The 25,546-nt window shown below is 35.1% G+C and overlaps 1 protein-coding gene across 4 annotated transcripts in view; it reads left to right on the forward strand.

Moving 5' to 3' along the window:
* Positions 1–25,546, forward strand: part of OSBPL8 (oxysterol binding protein like 8) — a 185,879-nt gene that overhangs the window by 77,276 nt on the left and 83,057 nt on the right. For 2 of the 4 annotated variants that reach the window (XM_024736487.1, XM_024736486.1), the window contains exons 3-4: positions 7,503–7,539; positions 16,332–16,469. In XM_024736487.1, the coding sequence (XP_024592255.1) occupies positions 7,503–7,539; positions 16,332–16,469 (175 nt within the window). The remainder of the gene's footprint in view (positions 1–7,502; positions 7,540–16,331; positions 16,470–25,546) is intronic. The other 2 variants (XM_024736490.1, XM_024736489.1) reach the window with 2 other exon arrangements.

Below are 25,546 nucleotides of genomic sequence, written 5' to 3' on the forward strand. Positions count from 1 at the left end.
TGTGGCTTCTCCTTTGTCTTTGGATGTGGGGTATCTTTTTTGGTGAGTTTAACGTCTTCCTGTCGATGATTGTCCAGCAGCTAGTTGAGATTCTGGTGTTCCCACAAGAGGGAGTGAGAGCACGTCCTTCTACTCCGCCATCTTGGTTCAGGGCCTGTTAACAGAATTTTAGAACAGGAAGTTAATTTGCAATAATGTCTGAACATACAGGTAGGAATATGTTAAGCTGAAGTTTTGGAGATAGGCTAGGTCTGAAGAAGAAACTTGAAAGTTGTCTGAATAAAGGTAGCAAATGAGCCTTCATTAAGAATGGAATCTGCAGGAAGAGAGCAGGTAGAGAGAAAACAACAAATAGTTGAGGATTGGTCATTGGTTAAGGTCACTCACTTATTGAATTGGAGGACCAAGTGGAGGTAGGCAATTAGGAGAAAGGAAGCCAGAGCAGTGGCGTATTTTAGAAACTAAAGGAGGAGAGAGGACTTGCATGGAAAGGAGGAGAGGGCTTGCATGGTGGAAGGGCTGGTATAATTAAATATATGCAAGGAGGATAAGAACTGGGAAAAAGCCCCAGAACATGTCCGAGAAGACTTCATGGGTTGGCAGATTGATTATAATTTCCTGAAGCCTCGGGATTTTTTTTTTAAGGATTTAGTTTCCAGTGTACAGATACTGGTAAGCATACTATTGCTTTTTTTTTTTTTTTTGCTACTTTTTAAGATTAATGCACCACTTAATTCATTTGATAAACTGTGCGGGCTCTCTAGATTCAGATTCAGGTATACGAAATTAAATCACTCCTGAGAAAATTTGTCCTATTTTTTAGATCTTGCCATTTGCAGAAATTGCTGAAGTTCAAGAGACAGAGAGTAATATATGGTATTATGTTCAAAATGTTAACATTTTTTGTATTTTTTTTTAGGATTTCAAGTTAGATTCTTAGAATATATTTTCCACTATGTTTAATCACAGATGATTATGCCATTATAAAGCGTAGCTAACATAGATCGAGAAGATCACCTTGAAAATTCCGTTTTCATTTTTCCAATATGTAAATAGATTTAATCTTTTTTGACTATAAAAATAATGCATACCAATGTGGCATTTTTAAACAATAAAGGAAAATATAATAAATAAAATTCTACCTTCTAGAGGTAACCACTGTTTTTATTTTTGTGGCATATATGTGTTCATATGTGTATATCTTACACATGAAATTTCATAAAAATGGAGTCATATCATACAAACTTCTTTATAACCTACTTTAAAAAAATTTTATTTTACTGAAGTATAGTTGATTTACAATGTTGTGTTAATTTCTGCTGTATAGCAAAGTGATTCAGTATAACACTTTTAAAAGCCAATATATAATGAATGTTTTTCAGTCCCTGAAAAAAAAACCAAACTATAATGACTACAGAGTATTTTATTATGTGAATGTATTATTATTTATTTAATTCCCTGTTTTAAGTAGATTACTATAAATGATGTGATAAATATCCTTGAACACATCTTTTAGTATACATTCCTAGTGGTGGAATTGCTGTATCAAAAATGTAACTGCCTGGCAGATCAGATCATATTCTCTAACAGCGATAAACTCTAGTCCCAGAAAAATATTCCCTTAAAATCTCTCCTGTAAAACTCAGGGATAAAATGTGCACATGTGTGTTTTGCAAACGATTGCAGGAATATGAAAAAATTTATTTAAGTGTAGAGTGATGACTCCTGTTTAAAGAACAAACAGATCTCAGCTGCGTTGTATATCCCTCATTGAATTTCTTACTCTAAGAGCCAAAGATAACACTAAGTAGAACATTCTTTTTTTTTAATTTTCTGTTTTTTAAAAAATTTATTCTCTTTTTTTTTTTTTTTTTTAATTTTTGGCTGCACTGGGTCTGTGCTGCTGTGTGCTGGCTTCCTCTAGTTGCAGCGTGCGGGGTCTACTCTTCGTGTTGGTGTGCGGGCTTCTCACTGCGGTGGCTTCTCTTGTTGCGGAGCATGGGCTCTAGGTGCGTGAGCTTCAGTAGTTGTGGCACACGGGCTTAGTTGCTCCATAGCATGTGGAATCTTCCTGGACCAGGGCTCGAACCCCTGTCCCCTGCATTGGCAGGTGGATTCTTAACCACTGCACCACCAGGGAAGTCCAAGCACTCTTCAGATGTTTTATATAATTCTTCTTCAGTATTGTGGCTTCCAAGAGCCCACTGAAGTAGGATTGCTTCTCTGAGTACAACTTGATCAACTGTATTGGGGGAAGAGGTGCCGTCTGCTTGAAATTTTATTTTTAAGCTCTACTCATATCAGTGCTTGATAAGCTATTTGTACTTTCTCTTAAGCTCAACAAGTAAGTCAAATCAATAAAACAGGGAGGTGCCGTGCTAAAGGCAATGAAATCAAGCTATGAACCTCATGGTATTGTTTCTGTATTATATATATAGGGTGGCCATCTGTCCTGGATTGCTCAGGACTGAGGGGTTTCTCAGGTTGAAGGGTGTGATTATGAACTTCTACCTCTTCCTTTACACTGCTTAAAGATCACAAGTTTTACGCTAATTACAGATGGCATGGCAAATATTTAGAAGTACATTAAAGTAAAATCACATTTTTAATATTATGCTCTTTTCCTGATATTTGTAGACTAAAATCAGTAAAGATTTAGATAATGGCTATATTTCATGCTTTTATTTAAAGTACTGGTAGTATGCTATTGAATACCAAGTAGAAAAATTCTAGGCATGTTACTATTATTATTTTTCAGCTCATGCTTTCTGCCAAAGTAGAGAATTTATTTATATGATAAAAAATTTGAGATGACTGTATGGACATTGTTCAAGGGATAATTGTAAACATGGTAAGTTGTTCAGAGAGAGAAAATGTTTCTGTCATATCTTTTTTTTTTTGCGGTACGTGGGCCTCTCACTGTTGTGGTCTCTCCCGTTGTGGAGCACAGGCTCCGGACGTGCAGGCTCAGTGGCCATGGCTCACGGGCCCAGCCGCTCTGCGGCATGTGGGATCCTCCCGGACCGGGGCACGAACCTGTGTCCCCTGCATCGGCAGGCAGACTCTGAACGACTGCGCCACCAGGGAAGCCCTGTCATATCTTAAATGCTCTTTTTCTGAACAAGCTGAGGAGAAAGTTCCTGGATTCCTTGAAATTCTAGCAGTATTTTGTTCTCTATCAAAAGCCAAGAAGAGTGGCTAGCTTTTTCTTTTTTTAAATATCTTAAAAGGTACTTGTATAGAGCATTTCCACATCAGTACTTCCACATTGTCTTTATTCATGGGTTATACAATATGGAACTGCACAAATTAGGCCCAATCCTAAAAGCAGTAAGAATAAGAAGTGTAGTGTGCAGTTCAGCAGTGTGTAGAAGACTTCAGTGATGTCAGTTACTTGGTAAAATTAATATGTAATCTTCAATTACTTATATATTGTTTCCCAGTTAGCATCACTTGCAAATAATTCTGGGAGGATGATTTCACTTGCATCTCAACTTAATGCCTTTTTATCCACATCCTTCTGGGAAAGGTTTCTTAAGTGAAGCTTATTTTTCATTGTGTTTCTGCTTCTCTTTGTAGCATTTCAGCTTTAATTCTTAGTTCTGTTGTTCCATTATAATGTATGTTTTCTGGAGGCTGTTCTTTTATCCTGTGGCATTTTTCAGTCTCCTGTGATGAAGCCATTCAGATCATATACCCTAACTATCACACATACCATAATTTATACTATTTTCTTACCAACCTAAACCTTTCCCTGTACAGGTCTGTGTGTCTAGCTGCCTACTTGACATTTTGACTTAGATGTCTGACAGGCATTTCAAACTTAATGTATTCCAAACTGAGCTACAGTTGGCCCTTCATGTCCGAGGGTTCTGTATCCAAAGATTTAGCCAACTGCAGATGGAAATTATTTGGGGGAAAAAAATTCCAGAAAGTTCCAAAATGCAGAACTTGGATTTACCACATGCTATAAGCTATTTACATAGCATTTTCATTGTATTTACAACTATTTACATAGCATTTACTTTGAATTAGATATTATAAGTAATCTAGAGATGACATAAAGTATATAGGAGGATATACATGGGTTATATACAGATACTACACCATTTTATATAAGGGACTTGAGCATCCGCAGATTTTGGTATTGTGGTGGGGTGGGGTGGAGGTGGGAGGTGTCTTGGAAGCAGTTCTCTCTGGATACCAAGGGATGATTGTACCTATATTTCTCCCTGTAAACTAGCTTGTCTCACTGTCTTTTCCATCTCAGATTATGGCAGTTCATCCTTCCAGGTGCTCAGACTCCAACACTTGACATCGTTTTGATTCCTTTTTTTCTTTTACCTCATGCTTGGCCTGTTTGGAAATCCTGTTGACCTTACCTTAAAAATATATTTAGAACTTAACTACTTCTCATCACTGTCACTGCTCCCATCTTGGTCCAAGTCTCCTTCATCTCTCCCCTAGATTATTGCAGTAACCTCTGAGCTGATAATACCCTTGTCCCTCTGGTCTATTCTCAACATAGCAGCCAGAGCAGTCCTGTTAAAACATAATCATGTATGTTACTCCTTTTCTCAGAACCATCCAGTGGCTCCCTATTTCATCCAGAATAAAACAGAAGGCTTGACTATGTCCTATAAAGTCCTACAGCTGTTTACTTCTTTGACTTCATCTGCTACTCTCCTGCTTGCCTTGTTTCCAGCCCTCTGGCCTTTTCACTATTCTCCAAACACTCCAGTCTTGCTATTCAAGTACTCTGCTCTGTACTTGATCCTCCCTCTCCCTGGAGTACTCTTCCCCTTTAAGTCCTTATGGTTAAGTTTCCTCATTTTGTTCAGTCAGCTTGGTAGTGAAGCCTTCTTAGGCCACCCTATCTAAAACTTTAACTCCATCTTCCCTAACATTTTATGTCTTCACTTTCTGCTTATTTTTCCTTAGTATTTATACTATATAATATACATCAAAATTTTACTTGTTTATTATGTTATTGTTTATCTTCCCTACTAGAACATAACTACCACAAGGACAGGATTTTTGTCTGCTGTGTTCACTGCTATATTTCTCAGTGCCTAAAATGATACCTGTCTATATAGTAGGTACTCAGTGACTATTTGGATGGATGGATGGATGATAGATTAATGATAAGAATAGACAGTGTTTACTTTGATTATTCTCCAGTGCCTCAGCCTGAGAAAAATATTGGATTAATACAATACATTCAGATTTATATGACACCAATATGCCTGAGGATATAATGTTGAAAGCATAATTTGAAATAAATGTTCAGAAGCTGTTGTGTATGCTAGGGATTATTTTCTGGGAGTAAATATATAAGGAGTACAGCTGCACAGAAGATGACATAGTGCTTTTAATCAACAAAATCTGAGAATTATATCATACAGAACTGTACAATGAAAGTGAACTTGATCTTTTATCCTAAGTAGAAGACCAGCTCAAAAGCTTCAAATGTGACTGGCCCTTGTGAAATTAAATACTCTTAACTATGTAAATATGGTTAGAATCATTCTTTCCTTTAGGAAGTTATAGGTAAATCTAGGGAAACTGGTAATTATTCATATCAGTACAGGAAGATTTTTCCAAAAGATGTCTATGAAGGATTTGTAAAGTTTGCCATAGTTGTCTCTGTCAGGTTCTGAACTTCCTTCAGTTTTCCAATATTGTATTAGTTATTTATTGATATATAACAAATCATCCCAAAATTAAATGGTAGAAATCAAGCATTTATTATCTTACAACTTCAGTGAGTCAGGAATTTAAGAGCAGCTTTGCTAGGTGTCTCTAGCTCAGAATCTTTCATATGGTTGCAATCAAGCTACTGGAGGGTGGGAGCTGCCGCTGAGGGGGTCAGGAGAGGCGGGAGAGCCATTTCCAGGGTCACTTAGGGTTTGTGGACAGACCTCAGTTCCTTTGCCTCATGGGCCTTTCTACAGGGTTGCCTCATGATGCAGCAGCTGGCTTTCCCCAGGATCATCTATCTAGGAGAGAGCAAGAGACCACAAACAAGGTTGAAGTCATAGTCTTGTTACAGTCTAATTTTGGAAATGACATCCTTTCACCTCTGCCATTTTCTGTTCATTAGAAGTGATTCAGCAAGTCCAGTATATGCTCAAAGAGAGGGGATTATACACCAAAAAGTGGGGATCACTGGGGCCATTTTAGAGGTTGCCTGCCACAAATACTTTAATCTCTTCCCACATGCTTGCTAGCTGTAATGGATTTGAGCACAATTATTTCGTTGTCACTAAAGCTGTATTTCTTTTTAGTTTATCTGTGAACTCAGTTTATAGAAGAATGAATTTAAATGGACACCTATAGAAAAAATGAATAGAGCAAATGCCTTTAAAGGCATTAGAACATAATTTTAAGCATTGTGAAATAACCATCACTTTAGGGAAGTAACAGAGCCAAGATTTTTTTTTTTTCCCTAGGAGATAGCAGAAGCCCTAAAGCAAACAACTGCTACTTTTTTTTTGGTCAAAACCAATTAAGATTCCCCATTCCCTTTAAATAAGACCAAACAATAATGTCATTAGTGGTGGGAACTTTTTGTTTGTTTGTTTAATCACTTCTGATACGTTTCCATGTTTGGCATTTGAAATGAAGGAGAGAGCTAAGGACTCTGTTCCTGCCAAGGGAGACCAAAACACTTGTCTATAAGTGACATTTAGTGTAATGCTGTTTATTAAAATAGTTACTAGACAAAGATCAGCAGTCTTTTTCCTGTTTCTTTTAGTTGATTGCAAGTTAATCATTTAAGAATTGGATCTTCTGACTTCCTAGAGACTAGTAGCTCTAGATTATATGCTTGATATTAGTGGGTCCTAAGAAAGTTTTGCCTAACTTAGTAAAATTTATTGTTCTTCTAATCAATACTCTTTGTTTTTTTGCCATTTGAGAAAAAAATTTGTTCCACTTTGTTGATGTCTCTGTAAAAGCTCTTTGCACATGCTTGGCATAATATAAGCACTCAGTAAACTCCTTTCGTTATGTAGAAGCATCCTGAATTTCTATGTAGTGTTAAGTGCTTTCATGGCATGCAGAACTAATATTTAATAGTGCATGGGTGTTATATATTTTTAAGCCACTTGAATTTAAATGAATAACTTTTTGGCTGTCCTTTACATTTCTAAATAATTTTTTATCACTCCTAACCCATATCTTGAATTATAGTTGAAAGTAATTTTTCACTTGAGTAATTTTCAAAACAAAATACTTGGGTGATTTCATTTTTCTCTTTCCACCTTCATTTTCCAAAATTAAAACAAACATAACACCTAAGCCAATGTCTTTTTATGTGTGGAAAAGAAAATTCCTTGCGAATTATGATTATTAGAATTGATATGCATGTGCTTTCTACTTATAAAACTAATGCTATTTTCCTTGTCCTTTTGTTTCACTGCTGCTTCAATCCTGATACATTTTGCTTCTTCCTGATTTGGATTGTATTTGTTTGCTGCTCAATTACCCTGCATTAAAAGCTTCTTGGTGATAGCAAAGATGTCCTTGGGCCATCAAGTAAGTAGCTAAAGTTTGAATGGCATGTTTGGAGACATGATAATATTTTGATGTGTACTTAGAAAAGGCATGTGGTATTTCCATTTTGGTTATTAAGTCTTCTGCTTTTCTTTCCAGGCATTGAAATATAAAGTAAAGAATATGAATGATCATTCAGTACCCATCTGTTGTCAGTGTCCATCTGAGATTGATAGTGTTTGTATATTTACATCCTGATTATCTGAATATGGATTATTTATTTAGCCAGTTATCTACTTCATAATTTATAAGTTGATAATTCCTAAATTATGAATTAATACTTCTTTATAGTATCCTTTCTACAATCATCACAAAGCATAGATCAGAGCACTCTGAGGCTGGATATAGTACAACAAATTCACTGCCATATGAAAGTGAGAAATAGTGTCTTATTTTGTCAGAATTTTTACATAATAGATACTTTGGTTATGAAAAGTTTTTATGTATACTTTGGTGATTTCATAAGTGACCTGTTTTATCTAGGGATTTAGAAGATACACCCTTTAAATTTATGTCCAAAAAAATTTTTCTTGACCAGACGCTGTGCTAACTTCAGGGGATACACGATGAATAAAACATGTGCCATGCCCTTAAGATCATTATAAACTAGTAGGGGAGTTAGACCCATGAATGCATAATTTCAAAGCTTTGTGACATATTAAAAGTCATAGAATTACTGAGGTGAATGAAACTTCAGAGATCATTTAATAAAGCATTAATTTTGTAGATGAAGAGCCTGAAGCTAAGAACTTAAATATCTAAGGAGTTAGAATTGGTTGCTAGTTCAATATGTCATCTTCTGGTTTTCAGAAATCAGAATGAAACTATCATTTTACTGAATTCAAGTCTAACCAAATAATTAAGATATTACTGCATCATAAATCAGACAAAGATTTTAACTTTATTCAAGACCAATGTGGAAATTATATCAATTTAGGATGTTTTAGTATTTATTCCTAAGTAATTGACTGTAGTAAATCAATTCACCACTTTGGGGCTCATTTTTGTTATTGGCTAAAGAAGGGGACTGAGCAAGATAATGGCAAAGTTTCTTCTAGTTGTAAAATACTTTGGTCTAGATTAGTTGCTGTTTTCTCTAATAATGGTTATAGTATATTTGTGATTTTGTTTTCTAAAAAGAGAGGTAATTTAAAGTGATATGCTAAAATTCCTTTTTTATTCTAATTGCAACAATTCATAGTATTTTAAATATATTGTTTATTATACATCTCGCATTATTAGAATAGTGAAATTTAAAAGTAGAAAAAGTATACAAATCCCAAAACATTTTTATGCTTTCTTGTTCAGGCTTACTTGTGATACCTGGTAGATATTTTCAATGCATTTTTCAGTTACTTTAATTACCTCATATATTTAGATGTTGGCTCAGGTGAACTGATTGGCAGTGCTGAACTTTACAAATAGAATTGCATTTTTAGAAATTTTTTGTGGTTATATATTTTAAGCATATGTAAATTAAAATATACAACATATAGTAGAGAAGAGTTTATATTGTACTCTGCCAACTGTTTAAAGACAGGCTGTATAATTATTTACTGCAGACCATATATCTGTTTGAGTGAAAAGTAATTTCACATAGTACTTCATTAGGATCTGTACAATTGAATGAAAAAACTATGAAGATCATATTCAAATTACTTATGTATTTGAGAAAAGGTATATCCCCTGTAAGGGGTTATTTAGGATTTTCATAGAGATTTGTATGACTTTAAACAATTACTTTACTTATTAGTTTTCACTTAGATTAAAAGCAAACACGAGACTTTGAGGCTTGTAATATTCTTCAGATTTTGTATTGATGGGTTGAATTCAGAAAGAATGGTAGTTATAGAATCATATTCTCTTAGAAGTTACAGTATGTTAATTATATTACTATTATTCCAGTGTGATTAGTTTTTACCATATTTAAAAGTAATATGACTAGCAAAGTAGGTGGCTTTGCTTTACTTTGACTACAAAGTAGAACCAGGAGAGGGCACTATAATGCTAATATCTTTAGAAGGTTAGGCAGTTGATTGAATTACCAGAAACTGTTTTGGAATCCTGCAGTGATTCATTGGTCAAATATCGATCCAAGCATTTAGTAAGTATTTATTGTCAGTTTTATACAAATGAAAATAAAGTCACTTCCCTTTATATGTGAATAGTCTAGTGATATAGGACATCAAAATGATTTTTATATTACGCAAATGTTCTGTATAGTTAATGTTTGTGAATGTGGTGAAAGAAAACAAATTTTAAAATGCTTTCTGTTTTTTTTAAGGAAATATACTCTGTGTATTGCTATTTCTATAAGCCCTCTCATTTCAAGGTTATCAAAATCATAAACAGTAATACCTCAATAAATAAGGAGTTAGAAAGGGGTGAATAGAACTAAGTTTACACTTTTCCTTTTTTATATAGTGAAGTTATTCAAGACTTAGATATGTATGTCTTTCTTATGGAATACTAAAGCATACTTTAATTCTTTTAGCTGTCCTTATAATGTATTTAAATTAGCCTTAAATGTACTAATACTATAAAAGAATATATGAAGCATATGTAAATTATAAAGCATAATCATACAGTGAGTACATATTGAACCTACCATTCAACTACAGAATTTGAATCCTACAAATGCCTCATGTCTATCTATGTGCTTCTTCTCTTTCCTCTCCCTGTGCCTCCCCCCCCCAGGGGTGATGACTAATTTGTTTTTTTTTGTTTATTATTCTTTGCTTTTTCAAAAATAGATTTTTGGGGTTATTTTTAGGTTACATATGTATCACTAAGGTTTGCTAGGTTTTTAATTTTATAGGAATGGTATCATGCTATATGTCATCTTCTGTGACTTGTTTTTTGTAGTTAACATTGGATTTCCAAGATTCAGCCATGTTACTGGGTATAGATAAAGACCATCTATTTTTAGTGCTATATACTATTCCATTATATGCCTGTACCACAATATATTAATCCATATTGTTTTCAATTGATGAATATTTAAGTTGCTTTGATTTTTGCTATTATGAACAGCATTGCTATGAACGAATCTTATTTTTGTCTCTTGGTACACACATAGAAGAGTATTTCTAGGTATAAAGCTAGGAGTGGAATTTTTGGACCCATAGGATATGTGAAATTCAATTTTATAAGCTCTAAATGGTTTTCCAAAGTGCTTATATCAGTTTATATTCTGCCAGCAATGCTTAAGATGGCTCACTGATCCCATCCTTAACCAGTATTTGGCATTATCAGACTTACTAATTTTTTTCAGTTTTACTGAGTGTAAAATATTTATTTCATTGTGATCTTGATTTGTTTTTCCTGACTGCTAAAGAGGATGAAAATCTTTTTGTACATTTATTGGCCATTTGCATTTCTTCTTCCATGAACTAACTGTTCATGTTTTCCCACCATTTTTCTCATTTTTAATTAAAAATTTTTTTAATTGAGGTATAATTGACATACAACATTGTAGTAGTTTCAAGTGGCAATGTAATGATTCCATATTTGTATATATTTTGAAGCGATAACCACAATAAATCCACTTAACATCCATCACCATACATTGTTACAGAATTTCTTTTCTTGTGAAAAAAAATTTCTTCTTCTTTAAGATTTATTTACTCTTGTGATAACTTATAATGGAGAAGAATCTGAAAAAGAATATAGATAGGTAGATATATATATATATATATAGATAGATAGATAGATAGATAGATAGGTAGATATATATAGATAGATAATTGAATCACTTTGCTATACACCTGAAACATAGTAAATCAACTGTACTTCAATTTTAAAAAAGATTTACTCTCTTAGCAAATTTCAAATATGCAATACAGTATTATTAACTCTAGTTGCCATGCTGTACATTACATCCACATGACTTATTTATTTTATAACTGGAAGTTTGTACCTTTTGACCCATTTTGCACAAGCACAACGCCATCCCCCTCTCTGGCAAACCGCCAACTTGTTATCTATATCTGTGAGTTCAGTTTTTGTTGTTGTTCTTGGTTATTTGTTTAGCTGCCACATATAAAGGAGATCATATGGTATTTGTCTTTCTCTGACTTATCTCACTTAGCATAATGCTCTGAAGGTCCATCCATGTTGTCACAAATGAAAAGATTTCATTCTTCCATTGATGGACACTTAGGTTGTTTCCGTATCTTGGCTATTGTAAATAATGCTCCAGTGAACATGGAATGCGTATATCTTTTCAAATTAGCGTTTTCATTTTCTTTGGATAAATACCCAGAAGTGGAATTGCTGGATCTTGTGGTAGTTCTATATAGGTTTACTTTTTGAGGAACCTACATACTGTTTTCCATAATGGCTGCACCAATTTACATTCCCACCAACAGTGCACAAGGGTTCCCTTTTCTCCACATCCTCATCAATACTTGTTATTTCTTGTCTTTTTGATAATAGCAATTCTAACAGGTGTGAGGTGATACCTCATTGTGGTTTTGATTTGCATTTCCCTGATGATTAGTGATGTTGAGCATCTTTTCATGTACCTTATGGCTATTGAGCTATATGAGTTCTTTATATATTTTGGATATTAACCCCTTATTAGATATATGATTTGCAAGCATTTTATTCCATTCATTGTATTGATGGTTTCCTTTGCTGTGCAGAAGCTTTTTAGTTTGATGTAGTTTCACTTGTTTATTTTTGCTTTTATTGCCTTTACTTTTGCTGTCAAATCTAAAAAATCATTGCCAAGACTGATGTCAGGAAGCTCACTTCCAGGGACTTCCCTATTAGTGCAGTGGCTAAGAATCCACCTGCCAATGAAGGGGACATGGGTTCAAGCCCTGGTCCGGGAGGATCCCACATGCTGTGGACAACTAAGCCCGTGTGCCACAACTAATGAGCCTACGCTCTCGAGCCCACGAGCCACAACTACTGAGCCTGCGTGCTGCAACTACTGAAGGCCGTGCACCTAGAGCCTGTGCTCTGCAACAAGAGAAGCCACTGCAATGAGAAACCTGCACACCGCAATGTGAAGCCCATGCACCGCAGTGAAGAGCAGCCCCCGCTCGCCTCAACTAGAGAAAGCCTGCGCGCAGCAATGAAGGCCCAACACAGCCAAAAATAAATTAAAAAATTTTTTAAAAAAAGAAAAAAAAGGTCACTTCCAGTTTTCTTCTGGGAGTTTTATAGTTTCAGGTCTTAAATTTGAGTCTTTAATCCATTTTGACTTAATTATTTTGTCAGAAAATAAGTGGTCCAGTTTCATCCTTTTGCATGTGTCTGTCTAGTTTTCCCAACACCATTTATTAAAGAGACTGGCCTTTTCCCCATTGTATATTCTTGGCTTCTTTGTCATAAATTAATTGACCATATATGTGTAGGTTTATTTCTGGGCTCTCTATTCTGTGCCATTGATCTATGTGTCCCTTTTTATGCCAATACGACAGTGTTTTGATTACTGTAGCTTTGTAATATAATTTGAGATCAGGGAGTGTGATGCCTCCAGCTTTGTTCTTTCTCAAGATGGCTTTGGCTGCTCGGGGTCTTGTGTGGTTCCACACGAATTCCATTGGAATTTTGAGAGAGATTGCATTGTCTATAGATTGCTTTGGGTAGTATGGACATTTAAATACTATCCCTCCAATCCATAGCATGGTATATCTCTCCATTTTTGTATGTCTTCTTCAATTTCTTTCCTCAGTGTTTTACAGTCTTCAGTGTACTGGTCTTTAAACTCCTTGGTTAAGTTTATTCTCAGGCATTCTTTTCAATGCATCCTCCCATTTTTCTTTTGCATTTTTGGTCTTTTTCTAATTGATTTATACGAGTTTTTTTTTTTTTTTAACATATTCTGGATACCAACTCTTTGTTAATTATATGTGTTGCAAATATCTTCTCTTGTTTTTTTTGATTTCTTTATATCTTTTGATTACATTAATTCTTAATTTTTTTCTTTCTTTTTTGGTTAGTGCTTTGTTGTGTCTTTTTTAAAATTTTTTATTTTTTTATACAGCAGGTTCTTATTAGTCATCAATTTTATACACATCAGTGTATACATGTCAATCCCAATAGCCCAATTCATCACACCCCCACCCCCACCCCCTGCCGCTTTACCCCCTCGGTGTCCATATGTTTGTTCTCTACATCTAACGTAGGTTTTAAAGGATTCCTCTTTAAAGGAATCATTTCCTATCCCAAATTTATAAAGATATTCTCTTAAATTTTCTTTAAAAAGCTTTCAAGTTTTGCTTTTTGCATTTATGTTTTTAATTTCATAAAAAATATTCTTTGTGTGTTGTATGAGAGTGGAACCTATTTTTCCAACATGGATGACCAATTTTCCTAGTATCAATATTATTAATTGCATAGTCTTTCCTACCTCTGGCATATATACACTCTCCACATATGCATGGGTTTGTCTCTGAGAGCTCTCTGTTAAGGTCTTTAGATCAATTTGTCTCTCTCTATATCAGTACCATACATTTTAAATTTCAGTAATAATTTTTAGGTATTAAATGGATATTGGATTTAGTAACTCAATAAGCCACCATATACTTTATGATAATGAAGTTTCATAAAAATATAAAATTTGTTGATTTGATTCCTTCAACAAAATTCTTTTGAACACCTTCAGTATGCCAGAATCACACTGGGACTTGAGGATTTATGGAAAAATAAGGCAGGCAAAACTCCCTTCTCATGGAATTAATGGTCTCATGTAGAAGGCAGATAATAGACAAATAAATGATATAATTTCAGATGCTGATAAGAGCTACAGTGAAAATCAGGTAGGGTAAAGTGATAGAATATAATTATGGTAGAATGGGCACTAACCAAAACAAAAAAAAACCAAAACCAGAATTGATAAATTGTATTATATTAAAATTAGGAACTGACTTATCAAAAAGCACAATGAGGGGCTTTTCTAAAGAGATGACATTTGAACACAGACAACAAAGGATGAGAGTGGTCAATAATATGAAGATGTGGGGTAGAAGTATTCGAGGTAGAAGGGAAAAAAGATATAAGGGCTGCGACTGGGGCAAGATGGCATGTTTGAGGAATACCAAGAAGGCCATTATGGCTGGAGCCAAGTGAATAAAGAGGAAAATGGTAGAGAATGAGGTTGGAAAGATAAGCAGGGGCCAGACTGTTGAATCTTTAGGCCATGGAATTTATTGCAAATATAATGGAAAGCCATTGTGGATATTTCTCCTTAATACAAATCTGGTTTATGGTTTACAAAGATTACCCAGGCTTCTGTATAGAAAATGAACTCTACACAAGGCAGGGAGCAAGATGCTAAGTCCGGAGACCAAGTAGAAATCTGCTGCTCTGATATTGGTGGTAATGCTGGCTTGGAACAGGGTGGTAGTTGTGGAAGTGAGAAGTAGGAGGATTCCAGATAAATTCTGAAGATAGAGTATAAAGATCTCACAGATGAGTTGGATATGAAATGTGAAAGAAAGAAAAAATATCAAAGAATACATCTAAGGGTTTTTGGCCTGAGAAAGTGGGGGAAGGAAATACTGATTGCATTAACAGATGGGAGAGAGGCAGGTTTGGAGGATAAGGAAAGGCAAGAATGGTTCTGGATAAATTTGAGATGTCTGTAAAATAATAGAGGTGATTATAAGGCAGGTAGTTGGGTATGTGAGTTTTTGAGTTTAGGAGGAGATAAAAATTTAGTAGTCATCAGTATAAGGATCTTTTTTTATGGACTTGATGGGAAAATAAATTTTTTATATCTTTACTTGGATGATAAGTGAAAGTATTTTTTAGTTTTTACTTTAAAATTTAAGGAGCTAAAATATAATTTTGATAACTTTAGCACAATTTGAAAACATAAAACAATTAGATTTAAAAGATATAGTGATTAAAAATGTGAATATTAAGTTCTCATTAAGTTTAAAATTACATCTAGACTGAAGACAGAATCATCCTCTCTCAAGATAAAACTAAAGTTTTCATAGACTGAAAAGCAGTTATATAAAATGAGAGGATGGAGATCCTGGGGTACTGTGGATTTGCTCACGATTTGCCCTACTCCTTCAATGAGTATTTTTCTCTTTTCTGCCCTCTCTGGAACTGGACATTGCTCTCCTCTATTAGTAGCTTTGTCAAATGGGTGAATAGCAGCCTTAAACACTAGATTGATTGTTGGGACAGCAAGCTTTTGAGACCAGACTTTGAACCAAATTGTTCTGAGTTAGAATCTTACCTCTATTACTTAGTCTTAGGCAAGACAATCTCTGAACCTAAAGTTTCCCCATCTCTAAAACAAGAATCACACCTACTTTCCATGAAAATTAGAAATTAGAGTAGAAATTCTAGTGAATATAAAATACCATTTTATACTGCTATTAATTTGTATTTTTTCTCATTACTAATGAGGTTGACTATCTTTTCATATGTTTACTGACCATTTGTATTTCTTCAGTGAAATGACATTGTCTTTTGCTTACTGCTCTATTGGCAAATATATAGAGTTAATAACACAATGAAAGGTTGACAGTAAACCTTGGAGTACTTTCATTATCAGAATATGTACTTTCATTTTTATGAGGTCTATAATTTGTATAATTTGACTCTTACCTATAAATTCCTCTTGAATTGATAACAAACTAAAAATAAAACAATTATGTTAATTTTTTATTAAAGTATTGAGTTGGTAAAATGAATATAACCACTGAGGCCATTTCAGTCGTAGTTCTATTCCATGTTATTAACTATGCTGTTATGTAAATCTATGAATTAAGTACTAATTCTTTTTCCCTTCTTTCCTTGAGCTGTGGTAGCAAACAGTGACGATACTCAACACCTGACACCAGGAAAGATGAGTCAACGCCAAGGGAAAGAAGCTTTTCCAACGCCAACCAAAGATTTGTATCAGCCATGTTTTAGTCCAGCAAGTCCTCATAGCCAGGGTAAGGAGTTGTACTTTTAATGTTTTTTGTTGTTTTTGATTGTGTGGTGTGGTGTGTGTGTGCATGTGCGTGTGTGTGTGTGTGTGTGTGTGTGTGTGTGTGTGTGTGTTTAGGGAGAAAATGACATTTGGGGGTCTATCATGACTTTTCTTTTGGACTGTTTGGTTTTATAAAGGTTGATGTTTGTTTTGCTCGTTCATAATACTCTTGAAATGAATGCATTTTCCTTTGGAGTCCTTTAATTCCCCTTATATTCTACAACATATTTGGTTACTTGTATCATTCTTCTAATTCAGTGATTCTCAAACTTTTTGGTCCAGGACTCCTTTGTACTGTCAAAGATTACTGAAGCCCCCAAAGAACTTTCATTTATGCGGGTTAGGTAACCTCCTGATACTTAACTGTATTGTAAATTAAAACTAAAACCTTAAAAAAATGTTCAGTGTTTTTTTAATTGAAGTATAGTTGATGTACGTACAATACTATGCACATTACAAGTGTACAATATAGTGATTCACAATTTTTAAAGGTTATACTCCATTTATATTTATTATAAAAATATTGGCTACATTCCCTGTGTCATATAATAAATCCTGTAGCTTATTTTATATGTAATAGTTTATTTAAAATGTTTACTCTTAATTCATTTAAAATTAAATAATAAACCTATCACAGATTAATATGATTAAAATATTTTTATGAAAAATAACTGTCTCCCTCTCCCCCACCAAAAAAAAGTTGAGTGAGAATGAGAAGAGTAGTATTCTTTTCCCTCAGGGTCCCTCAACCTTGGCCCTACTGTCATTTGGGGCTGGATAATTCTTTGTTGAGGGGAGATATCCCGTGCATTGTAGGATATTTAGCAGCATCCTTGGCCACTATGCGTTAGATGCCAATAGCATTTTTCCTGATTGTGACAACTAGAAACAGCTCTAGATCTTGACAAATGTCCCTTGCAGGACAAAATTGTCTCTGGCTGAGAACTACTATTCTACAGTTTTTGCAAATCTCTTTAATTTTTATGTCTAGCTTTATCAAGGACATTTGTAAGTGAAACTGGCCTTCTTTTACTGCAAGTGCATGGCAGTGAAGAAATCAGTGACTACTACTGCAGTCTGGTGCCTCTGTTTTGATATGTGCTGAAGTGCCAGTGGTCTTACCCAGCGTTGCTTTTGCACTATCAGTGAAAATGTCAACACAGTGAAAAAGTATTATGAAACTAGTTTTGACGTTGCAGACCCTTTAAAAGAGTCTTGGGGACTTCCAGGGATTATGGAATTCCTAATTCATAATTGATACCTTTTGTATATTCGATTCTGCTTCTTAGCTAAAGTTTATTTGATCAAATGCTTTGAACTCTCCTGTGGTACTACTGGTAACTGTGGTGGAAAGACTTCTGCTTTTAAAATTAAGAACTTAAATTTGGTGTTTGAAAGCTGATATGTACTTAGGTTATCAAGTATTTTTAAAAATTTAGAGTCTTAACAATTATGTTATACTGTCTGTATAGTTAGTCAGGTTTTAGTGTTGTTACTTTATGAATTATTCATTGAAGTAGGCTTTAGTTACTTCTTTTTAAATGAATATTAACTGGTTAATAGTAAGTTACATGATCATTTTCTAACTTATTCCAGTGGAAAATGTTTTTCTAGTCAAGTGTTAGATGGAGACATTTTTATATAGCATTACAGGAATTGGAAAAACTTTAACAAGATAAAAACAATTACTACTATGCTAAAATTTATTGCTTGGTTGTTGAATATATTTTGGAAAGTTAACATTTTTGTTACTAAATGCTTTTTTGAAAATGGATATATGGTATACAATGGTATACATAAGCTTCATTAAGATAAAATTCTGAAAGGATGCAGCTTATGTGATTTTTTTGTTCTGTGCACCAGAATTTTGACTGTAATAAATATGGTTCATCTGATTCATATACCTGTGTACTAGAATATTTAGAGGAATTCTTTAACTTGGAATTTAATGAAACAACAAAAAGGTTAGTTACTAATCGTTAAAAGTACTTTCATGTGTCACAGACATTTTCCGGCAAACAGGGAATTTGAGAGAATAGTACAATGAACACTAATAAATCCATCAAGTAGATGTAAGAAATTATTAACCTTTTGTTGGATTTATTTTATTTATTTGGGGGTGGGGCTGGAATATTTGGAGTAAATCATAGACCTCATGATGTTGTACCCCCAAATACTTAATCCATCTCTAAAAATTAAGAACATTTTCTTATATAACCATAAAACCTTTATTTGATCTAACAAAGTTAATGATAATTATTTAATATAAGCTAACACCTAGCTCAAATTTAAATTTCCCCAATTGTCCCCAAGTTTTTTGCAATAAGCTTCTTGAAACCAGGATCCAAGAAAAGTTCATGCATTGCATTTGGTTGTTATATAATTAAATCTCCTTTAATCCCAAAGAGCTTCCTTGTTTACTCTTATTTTATTTTCTCTTGTGCCTTTGACTTTTTTAAGAAACTAGGTCAGTGTCCCTACAGAGTGCTGGACCTTTTCGATTTGATTGCCTCCTTGCAGTATTGTTTTATTTGTTTCCCCCTGTCTTTTGTATTTTCTGTGAACTGGAAGTTAAATGCAAAGGCTTGACTACATTCAGGTTGAACATTTTTGGCAAGATTGTTTTCTAGGGGATGTGTACCACTTCATGCTGCCTCGCATGAGAATTCACTCAACATACAATTGTCCCACTATTAGTGATGTGAGATTGATCAGTAGGTTCAGGTGGTGGCAGCCTGATCCTCTTCAATTGAAAGTTGCATCTTTTCTCCCCATATAACCTGAAAGTAAAAGACAGTTGGCACCTAGTAAATATTCTGTTCGCCATCAACTTTTCACCTAAAAGTGTAAGCACTCTTTGATTATCAAGATCAATTAGGGTGGAAAACAACATTAGGGTGGAAAAATGGTGATTTTCTAATTCTGTCATTCTTTTTACGCTTGAAGTTTTCCTGTAAGAAAGATCTTAATTATCTTAAGGCTACCTAATAAACACTGAAATATAGTTCCTATAGGAAAGTCAAGATAAATGGTTATTGCCTCCTAAGTACCAGTGTTTTAGATTAAAAAGAAGACATAAAGTCTACTTCCGGTGGTGACGTATTTTTTGGGCTTACAAATATTTTACTGTAAAGAACTCATGCATTGAAGATAATAATAGTATCTATCCAGCACATAAGATTTTTATAAGGCTTAAAATGCGTTAATACATATAAAAAGCTTAGAACATAGCCTGGTAAATGATAACCACTCATGATAGCTGATTAATAATAATATAATAACCACAACAACAATATTATTACTGTTATCATTGTTTTAAATAAATGATTCTATTTGAGTTGAAGGCTGATATTTCGACTTTTGCTGTACTTCAGCATCTTATAGAGGCTCAGTTGGAAATTCTTTTAGTATGGATGGCCATGTACAACCTCTAACTTTTGCATTTACAGTGTCCGTAGTGTTAGTTATATCTTGATTTACACCTAAATATTCCTGGGTAAGTTATGGGTAAATTAATAGTTGTAGAGTGAATTACATACTGAACGTACTTCTCTTTTAAAGTCAACCTATTGGGTTTTTGTAATGTATAATATCTCCCTCTGGTTTACCTACTGAAATTCCACATCATAGTTTTCAGGTGTCAGAGGTGTGTTTGAAATAAGATAAACCCATTAACTCTTGGTTATGGTGAAGATAAATTATCGGGGATTAACAAATATCTAGAAAACCTCTTTGATAGGTCTGCCGTAACTCAAGTACTCTAGATCAGTATTTCAACTTCTGAATGGAAAGAATTAGAATTCCAAAACCTTATTGATAGTAATAATGACCAACATTTAAAGTTCCCTGTGTCTCTTAAGTGCTTTTTACATGTATTATTAGCTCCTGGAATTCTTATAAGAACCTTATGGTATATAAATCATTCTCCCTGTTTCACAAATGAAGAAACTGAGCAGTTGGTAAGGGTAATTTCCTTAATGTAGTTTACACAGTTAATATGTGATAGAGCTAAAATTTGAACCTAATTATGACTCCAGAGGTTTATATTTTTAAAGTTTTGATCAATTTAGTCAGTTTTTTTTTTTTTTTTTTTTTTTTTTGGGTACGGGGGCCTCTCCCTTTTTTGGCCTCTCTTTACATGGGCCCAGCCGCTCCGCTGCATGTGGGATCCTCCTGGACCGGGGCACGAACCCGTGTCCCCTGCATCGGCAGGTGGACTCTCAACCACTGCGCCACCAGGGAAGCCCTAGTCATTAGATTTTTGAGGCTCAAATTTTACAAACCTTAACTCTGGCTCCTGTGTCTTTTGATATAACTCCATAATGTGTACAATGCTTTATGTGGAGTTTTTTTTCTTTCTTTCTTTGAGTAGTATCTAGGAGTACAGTTGTGAAGTCATATGGTGAGTGTATGTTTTACTTTATAAGAAATGGCCAAAACTGTATTCCAAAGTAGTTATACCATTTTACATTTGTCAGCAGTGAATGAACATTTCAGTTGCTCTGTAACCTTGATTTCTTTTAGTTTAGCCATTCTAGTGGATGTATAGTAATATCACATTGTGGTTTTAATTTGCATTTCCCTGATGACTAATAATGTTGAGCATCTTTTCATATGCTCATTGGCCACTTGTATATCTGAAGTGTCAGTTCAGACGTTTTTGCTCATTTAAAAATTTGGCTTGTCTTATTGAGTTTTAAGAATTTTAAAATATATTTCAGTATCATCCTTTGCTAGCTGTATATGTTGTATTTTCTTCCAGTCTTGGCATGCCTTTTCATTGTCTAAATGATTTCTTTCAAAGAACAGATGTTTTTAATTTTGATGAAATCCAATTTATCAGTTTTTCCCTATGGCTCGAGCTCTTTTTCCCACCATTAAAGAAATCTTTGTCTACCCTAAAGTTGCAAAGAACACTTTTTGTGATTTCTTCTAGAAGTTTAAAGTGTCACAGCTCTGGTGTTTATCTTCATTTTCCTTCTTAACTATCATCATCTTAGGTCAGGTCCTTATTATTCCATACATACATTACTTAGTACCATAGTATCCTAACTCCTCTTAGGAACTTGCCTTCCAATATACCAGGCTCATCTTTCTTAACAAGACAACCAAACAGAAAATTATTGTTACATGTTAAGATGAGACTGTGATGGGACTGGGGTTCTTATAGATGTATATGGTCAGAGAACACATGGATCCTATGAAGTAGGTCTCTTAGGGAAATGATATGAATAAAGAGAAATAGAAAATTATAAATGAGAATACAGATTTTTATTATTCAAGCTTATAACTGAAAACTTCATTAGGTATCTGCATTTATGACACTCCCATTCTCAAAAAGCCAGTGGTTGACTGTTGCCTAGAGCAGTGGCTCCTACGTCTGGCTGTATCAGAGAATCACCTGGGAGCTTTCTTTGCTTAGATGTAGCTTCTTCTCCAACCTTTCAAAATCTCTAGGGTGAGTCTGTGTATTTGTGACACTCTCCAAGTGTATCTGATATAGCAACATTTGGATCAGCAAGCAGAAACCAGCAATAAAGAGCGTAAATTACAGATTTCATAATCTTGTAGTTAGAGCTGTTAGTATTTCTGACTTTACTCTTCCCTTCCAATTTCATTTTATATTTTCCCCCATCATGAACCTAGCTAGATGACTTTCTTCCCTGTTCCCCATAAGACTGTGCTTTTATTTATTCTCATTCTCCATTGTGGAACATTCTCTCCCTTCCCTCTGCTTATCTAATTCTTCTCAAATCGCGGGGTGCAAAAAAATGACCTCAAAATAAGGATCAGATCAAGAGTTCTTCTGTAAGATTTTTTTGGTTGAGACCTCAGAAAGATTTAAGACAATGCCTCTTAGAGCCTTTCAGCAAGAGACAAGCACTGAAAAGAGTCTTAAAGGCATACCTTATAAGAATGTCTCAGCTAGTCCAAAGAGCTTCAAAGCTCTTAAGTCTGCTGTCCTACAGTACCATGACAGACAGCCCTAAGAAGGAAGTGGCCTATCTCAGAGATTAGTGGGTGTGATGTCTGTTTAATTGAGTTATTTCCAATTAAATTCATAGGAAATCCACAAAGTTTTTACAAGGATGGTACTAATCAAAGCACCACCAGCTTAGACAGAAAAGGATAGACAAAGTTCAACTAAAAAGAACCTTTGTATGTGTGGGGAATTCCAGTCTTATATGGGCAGGAAGCAAGCTGAGAAAGCTACACTGTTGCAAACGTGGACCATTTCTTACGAAATGTGACCCGAGGATGGAGCTCCGAGCTTGGAGCCCAGAGGGTAGAGTCAACAGTAACAGAGGACTGTTTTCAGGGAGCAGAACTGTTGTTCTAGTCAAGTTGCTGATGACGTGTCCCTAGCAGATTTCACAATTGTTATGGCACTGATATGTGCCTTCTGTGTAACTCCCTATTCCCTACAGCTTTTGAACTCAAGTGTCTTATTGCAATTCTATCCCCGGCTTACTGCACTGGGGCAGATAAGTTATCTTTTGAGGCAATGGGATTTTGATTTAAGAGGAGCTGTATCAAAGGAACCATATGGGGACTTCCCTGGTGACCCAGTGGTTAAGACTCCACCCTTCCACTGCAGTGGGCATGGGTTCAGTCTCTGATCAGGGAACTAAGATCCTGCATGCTGCGTGGCCAGAAATTAAAAAAAAAAAATTTAATTAAAAGAAAAAGGAACCATATATGCGGAACTAAACCCAAGGAATACATGTGCATTTGAACCTGATTTAGATAACAAGATCCTGGCCTTACAGCCAGTGCTGTAATAGGATGACATTTTGATTAGGGGAAGGGCATTGAGTATATTTGGCATGTGGAAGGAATGTAAATTAGGTGGGCAGTGGTATATTTCATTTTCAAAGATGACTGCAACAATGTCTTTCATCTCACATGCTCTTTTTCTATGTGTCCTTACAACTTGCCCATCAAGAAATGGAGTCTATTCCTCTTCCACCCCTACCTCTGTTTAGTTCTAGGCTGGCCATGTCTGTTGGCCAGTCTATTGGCTATGACCAATAGAATGTAGTAGAAGTGACATTCTAGGACTTTTGAGACCAGGCATTAAAAAGATCTGGTAACTTCTATTTTTGTATATTGGAGGAAGTCAGCTTCCATGTAAAAGTCTCACCATCCACATACTACCAGCTGTATGAAAGCCCAAATTGGCCAACCCCTAGCTGTTCTAGTCACCTAGCTAAAGGACCAGAAATGTGAGTGAGGAAAGCATATTGGGATTTCCAGCAGATGCTATGTGGATTAGAGACAAGCAGTCCCCATCTGCCCCCCTCCCCCAGTTTGCCAAAATTGTAGAATTATGAGCAAATAATTTTAGTGTTTTAAACCACTACGTTTCGAGTGGTTTATTGTACAATAGATAACTGTAAGAGTAGGTAACACAAAATGATTAGAATTGCATTTATAAATTTGGAAGAATACAGTATAAGAGAGAGGACTCATTACTAGACTGTACCGTCCAGGCGAGGTGAATACAGCCTGGATGAGAGTGACAGTTCCGTGAGTTTTTTAAAAAAAAAGTGGAGAAATATATAGAGGAAAATTTCTCAGGGATTAGTGATTGATTGGGTTGGGGGGTGACAGAGGAAAAAGAGAGGGAGGGCTCAGCAATGACTCCTTGGTATTTTGCTTGGGAGACTAGTTCAGCAGTTTACCAAGGTAGGGGACTATGGAGGAAGACTATGTTTGGGGGAAAGATGCTGAGAACTCCAATTTTGGACATGGTGAGTTTGAAGGACTTTATCCATGTGGAGCTGTTGAGGAGGAAATTGGCTTTATGGGTTTAGAATTTAACAGACACGTATGCACTAGAAATGTAGATTTGGAAGTCATCAGCTTAAATAGAGTAGTTGAAGACAGTTACAATTGTGTAGATCAGTTTAGTGATTCTCAGACAGTACAGTTTTTTTTTTTAATGAAATAGAATAGGATCAAAAGATCAGAGCTTACTTAATCTGATCTGTGAAATTGTTATCTGATACTCATATGTGTACACACACACACTTGATGTAAAATATATTTCTCATTGTGAGCTGTGAAAAGTTTGGAAAGAATTGTAGTTTGAGAAAAGAAAGGAGTTGGAATACAGTCCTAAGAAGTGTCAGCATTTAACGATCTGTTGGAGAAGGGATTGGCAAAGAAGATTTGTAAAGGAATGTTATATCCCAGGAGAATGAAACAGGGTTTTATGAAGGAAGGGGAGTGACCTACAGTTTTATATATAACTCAAAAGTAAAGCCAGTTAAGACAACTGAAAAATTATCCATTGACAAGATATCTTTGATAACTTTTGTGAAATCAGTTTTGGAAACAGTGATGAAGCTAGATGGCAATAGGATGAGGAATAAGAAAGATAAGAAATTGGGAACAGTTAAGATAGCAAACTCTTAGGAATTGTGCCTTTGAAGGGGAGAAATATGTAGGGTAGATAGAAAAAGAACGTGGGACAAAAAGGAGATTTGTTTTAAGATGAGATATTTGAGCATGTTCAGACATTGACAGGAGAAAGTCAGTAGAGAGAAATACTATAGTAGAAGGGAGAATTAATAGGGCAGGTTCTCAGAGAAGGCATCAGAGATGGGATCCATTGTGAAGATTAAGGGATCCACTGGACTAGGAATACAGCTAGAAAGTGGAGGAACCATAATAGTGGGATTGCCAAGTAGCGTTTAGGTTGGTATCAGTCTGACCTAGTATGGGATTTTCTTCTGTAACGTTAGGCCTTGCTTGGTGTACGCAACAAAAGAATGGTGGCAGAGTGAGTGTGGGATGCTGGCAAGGGAGTGGAGTTTGGTGGATGAGCTTGGTGGACTGCTTTGGTGGCCGGGGTAGGATCTGTAGGAGGAAATGCCAGGATCAGTAGACGGCTTGGAAGCATTGTGTTAAGTGGCTGTAGGGGCAAGGGCTCTCTTATAGACAAATACTGAACTGATAAAATAATTGCAGGTTAGTGTAAAAGGAAGAGAGTTGTTGAGCGTAAATAAATGTCTGTTTGTTTTATATATATAT

This window comes from Neophocaena asiaeorientalis, unplaced genomic scaffold, assembly GCF_003031525.2.
Source record: "Neophocaena asiaeorientalis asiaeorientalis breed wild unplaced genomic scaffold, Neophocaena_asiaeorientalis_V1.1 scaffold134, whole genome shotgun sequence".
In the NCBI taxonomy this organism is placed as follows: domain Eukaryota; kingdom Metazoa; phylum Chordata; class Mammalia; order Artiodactyla; family Phocoenidae; genus Neophocaena; species Neophocaena asiaeorientalis.